General features: G+C 41.3%; 1 protein-coding gene across 1 annotated transcript; it reads left to right on the forward strand.

Moving 5' to 3' along the window:
• The first annotated feature begins 2,586 nt into the window (after positions 1–2,586).
• On the forward strand, positions 2,587–2,991 carry LOC117180309. The gene has a single exon (XM_033372741.1). The coding sequence runs from the start codon at positions 2,587–2,589 to the stop codon at positions 2,989–2,991; it is 405 nt and encodes a 134-aa protein (XP_033228632.1).
• Positions 2,992–5,621: the final 2,630 nt, after the last annotated feature.

Here is a 5,621-nt window from a genome sequence, read left to right on the forward strand (position 1 = left end):
CCGACCCGTTTCTGCCAAATATCCGCATTTTGAGATCTCCTTGAATCCGAAAAACATGTTTTTATACGAATCAGTCTGCCTGCGTTAGTGCGTTCGTTCGTGGGCCTGTCGATTTTTGGAAGTTAGCACGATAACTTTCGAAAGAATTGACAAATTGGATTGGCCTTTCATGTACTCTTTAATTGTCTTAAATAGCAATTTTCCTGCATACTGACTGCACAGAGCCGGCAGGCTCTGCAGATAGGTCAGCAGGCCATGTCGGCAATCCATGAGACAAATGCGGGAGCATGTGTTGCTCATTACACAGTCAGGCCCTGCCGGCATGGCATGCTGGCATCCTGCCGTTAGCATAACTGTAAAGGGCAAGCACGATGGTACGACATATATGCAGTCAGTGTGTTGGAAAATTGCTAACAGGGACCTTGCCCGACAGGCAATGCTGCAGGACTCACCCAACTTTGGCAGATAGGTAAGACAATGGCCACTTTTTTCAGCACTTATAAGAAATGGACAGAGAGATTCTGATTCTTAGCGAACGAGAATATCAATCGCTTTGAAAAGTGCCTGAAAGAAGCAGCTTAGGAAGGAATGAGAGCACTGCTGCTAACCGACCAAGCGCCAGGGAAAGGTAAGCTGTACGACCATGTTGTAGATAATATACAGATAAAAATGAAAAAACGCGGCGAATGGTGCGGTTTTAGACAAAAACAATGAATGAGTGAAGTGTGTTTACTGTGACAAGGACGATCATTTGTCAAAGCTGAAACTATAAAGGACGTGAGTGTAGATGAACGTTGGAATGGGGCAACAAAAAAACGGTTCTGTTTTTCCTAGCTGAAACCTTTGCATTCTATCAGAGACTGCAGACGACGAGTATGCAACAAATACGGCTGTCCGAAACGACACCATCCATTGTTGCACACGGAAGGTCATTGACGCAAAGTTAGTTCGAAAACTCGGCTTGAAAGGTAGGCTTGCACCTTAGAGGCTGAATGGCCGAACGGAGTTACCCTAAGCAAACCAACGCCAGCACACGTAAATCTGACAATTTGAGGTCCTTCAGACAGAGAGTTCACACTGACTGACGTACAGATACAGAATACCCTGAATTTACCACGATCTACAGTAAAAATCGACACTTCTGTCTGGCAGCATCTCCGAGCAGAACCGAGACAAAGCCGAACCTAAGTACGTAATGTTCTATCATCGGACAGAAAAGAATGACATCAGCCTGAGAATGACGGATTTCTGGAGCATCGAGACATTCAGTGTGAAGCTAACTGCTACCAGATTACGCTCCAAGGAAGATCAGCGTGCATAGGAATTAATTAATAGAACAGCACGTCGAGATAGAAATAGGTGGGAAGCAGGTTTGTCATGGAAGACCAATAATGAGACGTTGCCACCTTGTAGAAAGATATCAGAGAAAAGATTCATCGCACTAGAAAAAAAGATAAATCCTGATCCATCTTTTCATCACGAGTATGAGAAGAAAATTCAGCACTACCAAGAAAAGGGATACGCACTACGATTGACGAAGGAGCAGGCTGCACAAGAAGATGCAGAAACATGGTATTTACCACACTTTGCAGTATTCAATGCAAACAAATCGGGAAAAATGCGTCTAGTCTACGATGCAGCTGCAAATTCTCGTGGTGTGAGCTTAAACGATAAGCTCCTGAAAGGCCCATATCGTCTTTATTCTCAAGTGAGAGTACTCTTTCGTTTCAGAGAGCGATCGATCTGAAGAGGATGTTCTACCAGGTTCGTATTTGGAAAGAAAATCGATGCAGCTAAAGAATCCTGGGTCGATATGAGGAAGCGTATGAAATTTTCGTATTCGAAATGCAGGTCATGATTTTTAGCGCAGTGTTATCACCTTTTACGTAGCCCAAGAAATTCGGAATAGAAATTACACAGATGATTATTTAGACAGCCTGTACACTACCGCGGAAGCCATTCAACGAGCCAAGGAAGTGTCCTTCATACATCAGAAAGGTGGTTTCGAGATTCGGAACTGGGTGACGAACTCGAATGAAGTACGTGAATTTCTTTCCCAGTACGCAATTTCAACAGGTGACTGTGCGCTATTTTTCAGAAGTTAAGATTATAAACGAGTCCTGGGAGCGATCTGGGTATCCGAGAGCGATACTTTCACGTTCACCACGGAGTTTCTAAAACTTAACAAGAGAGTTGTCACCGCAGAGAAGTCACCGACCAAGAGGGATGTGCTCAAACTCATAATGTCGCTGTTCAAACCAATGGGTTTACTGGCAGTGATGTCAATCAGAGCCAAAATTCTGATGCTAGACATATGGAAATCTGGTTCCGAATGGCTTCAACAACTCTCAGAGAACTTGTGAGAAAAGTGGAGAACTTGGTTGCAGCTGCTTGACGGTACAGCTGCACTGCGCATTCCTCGTTCTTATTTTTTCTGCGATGCCAGTCAGCAAGCCTTCGCATCCGTCACATTACTGCGACTGGAGGGGGAGAACGGAGTTAAGACAAACTTAATCATGTCAAAAAGTACAGTGGCACCACTAAAACCGATGACGATTCCAAGATTGAGAATTGCAAGCAGCGGTTATGGACAGCAGATTGGCGAACTTTATCAGCTCGGAGCACAGTATATCCATTGGAAGTAAATTTATGTGGACCGACTCTCAGAGACTCCTCAGGTGCATTCGATCAGATGCAAGTAAGTACTATACTTTCGTCGCTCTTCGAGTTGGAGAAATTTTGGAATCGACAGCACAAAATGAATGGCGAATGATAACTACCAAGGAGAACGTCGCCGACGAAGCTACCAGGCACACTTATCCTATGGAAATAATGCCCACGAATAGGTGTTTTATAAAACCGGAATTTCCCCGGAGAGCCCAGTCTAAGTGGCCACAAATTTTAAAGATGACACAGACAGATAGTTTCCCGGTAGATCGTGAAATGTTGAGAAAGAAGAAGAATCTGGCTCCTTCTTCACGATTATGCTAGCTTTCGCCTATGGTGGGATCGGACGATCTTATACGAACATATGCTCGAATCTAAGAAAACAGTGCTGTGAGCCAAGCAACGAGGCAACCCGTGATCCTAGAAGGAAAAGACCCTGCGGTACGTCTAATGATACACTATTTTCATCTTCAAGCAGGTCACCACGGAAGAGAGAGAAATAATGCTCAACGATTTGAAGCAGTTATATTGGATCCTGAAGGCCCGAGCAGCAGTAAAAGGTATCTGGAATTCTTGTCAGGATTGCAAGAATCGAAGAGCCCAACCCCGGATTTCAGCCATGGCACAGCTTCCGATCGTACGAATCAATAGATCGCGGTACCCTTTTACACGCCTACAGAGCAGTACACCTGGAAATAGATGACTCGATATCAAAAGTCTCGATGATTATGGCACTACGCAGAATGATGAACAGAAGAGGGAAGCCGAAACTCATTATGTCACACAATCGAACCAACTTTGTTGGAGGCGAACGAGAATTGAGGAAGGCACTGGCAAAACTGGAAGGAGAAGAACTTGAACGCAGAGCAGCCGAGGAAAGAATAGAGTCGAAATTTATCTCTCCAATGAGTCCACATATGGGTTGTTGCTGGGAAAGACTGTTTAGGTCAATGAAAAGGTCACTCTTAGTAACTCTCAAAGAACAAGTTCCGAAGGAAGAGGTCTTGCCGACTTTATTCACTGAGGTCGAATATTCGGTGAATTCTCGGCCACTTACTTACGTCTCTGCTGATCCGAGTGACGTACAGAGCATAACACCGATCCAAATTTCTCTGAGTTTCACCCGGCGAAATTCCCCGCAATCAGGGCGCACCCGGAGTTTTCGAAGAACGGGGCTGTATCCTTCGGAAGCAGTAGCGCAAAGCTCAATACTTTGCAGATAATTTTGGAAGCGATGGATTTGCGAGTATTTTCCAACTATCAACAAGCGTACCAAATGGTACAAAGACAGAGAAGATCTAATAGTTGGAGACATGGTTATTATTGCAGATTCCGGGCAACCACGGAACCAGTGGCTGAAAGGCCTAATAACAGCAGTCTACCCAGGAGGTGACGGACGAGTGACGGCTGCTTGGTCAATTAATATTCCAGATAATAATATTTGTAATTTGTAAGTCATCCAACTATAATTGGTATAACTATAAAACAAATTATTACAAAAGCATGGATACTCATAGTTAAAAAAATAAAAACTACTTATTTTCTTGAATTCCCTAGTCTCAATAAGATTACAGAATCTTGAATAATTTAAAGTAATGATGTTATTTTGTTGACCAGGGTAATCAATTAATTAAATTATGATGATAAATTTGGTTTATTAATGCTCAAATAATTTTCTGAGGAAACGAGAAAACATATGCCCTCTTTCTCGAAAAGTGGCGTTTCCGGTTTAAATCCGGGCCGTGGCATATTTGTTCTCGTGCCTTCAGAAAATTATTTGAACAGTAATGAACAAAATTTAACATCATAATTTAATTAAATAATTACCCTGGTCGACAAAATAACATAATTACTTTATACAATTTAAAGTTTTTATGTTGATTTATTGACGTCGTTATTCAAGTTGGCTAAATTCCTTTTCACAACGAAGCTCAGGAACTCACCCTACCAGGGTGGAATCAACAATTCATAGATAACGTGAAACTGCGATTAATAATCATGAATGTTGGCAGTATTTTATATACAAAATAAAACAGTAAACTTGTCAATTTATTTAAATATTCCAAGTCAAAAGGTTTTTAAGATTTTTACATAAGTATTTGAGACCTTTCAAACAAACGGCCGGTTCGCGTAAAGTGTAGATCATTTCTAGCTCACCTTGATCTAGGATCAAAGTGCGTCTCGCTGATTAGAGTTTTCGGGATTGCGTAGAACGTCCCCCGCTCTTTTACAAAAATAAAACTAGTCCATGCACTACAGATTTCGTTGACAATCTTCATTTCGCCCCTTCTCGATAAAGCACTCAAACTGTCTAGAACTCTCAACGCTATTTCAACGTCTATTTCACTCATAGGTCTTAAAAGTCTCCTAGAGTAAATTAAAAAGTACGTAAGATGACAATAACTGAAACAAATTTCCTTATCTAAATTTTGTAGTGTAGTTTTCAAGTTTTTTATTTAATTTCGAAGAATAAGTTGAACCTTGCTCTATATTTTTTCGTTCTCAATATTCCAAATTTCTTATAGTTAGGTACATATGGCTTACATCGAAGGTTTTTCTGTGTCGATCGACTTGCCTTTGTCGATACTAATCTCTCTCTTTCTTTTTTACTCAAAATATATTGCTTTAGGTATTAACGACTGTAAAACTGATTATTCTTATTTGAATTTATCCCACATTAAAGTGCTCAAGGAAGTGCTGCCTCTGATTGTGCAAATAATTTTTCAGAAAAGGGACACCATTACATTCCTTTCTCAGTGGCGCCATCTTCAATGCGGTTGCCTAAAATAACTGCTTTCGATTATTAAAAAGGACGGAGTATATCTGAGATTCTTTCAAGATGGAGTAACTTCTCATGGATTGGTAAAGAATTTTTATTTAAACATGAGATATGTTCGTTGATCAAATGCTTACTGGTATATAGCATGCAGCGATCTAATTGCGATGGTACAACA

Source organism: Belonocnema kinseyi, chromosome 1 (assembly GCF_010883055.1).
Source record: "Belonocnema kinseyi isolate 2016_QV_RU_SX_M_011 chromosome 1, B_treatae_v1, whole genome shotgun sequence".
NCBI lineage: Eukaryota > Metazoa > Arthropoda > Insecta > Hymenoptera > Cynipidae > Belonocnema > Belonocnema kinseyi.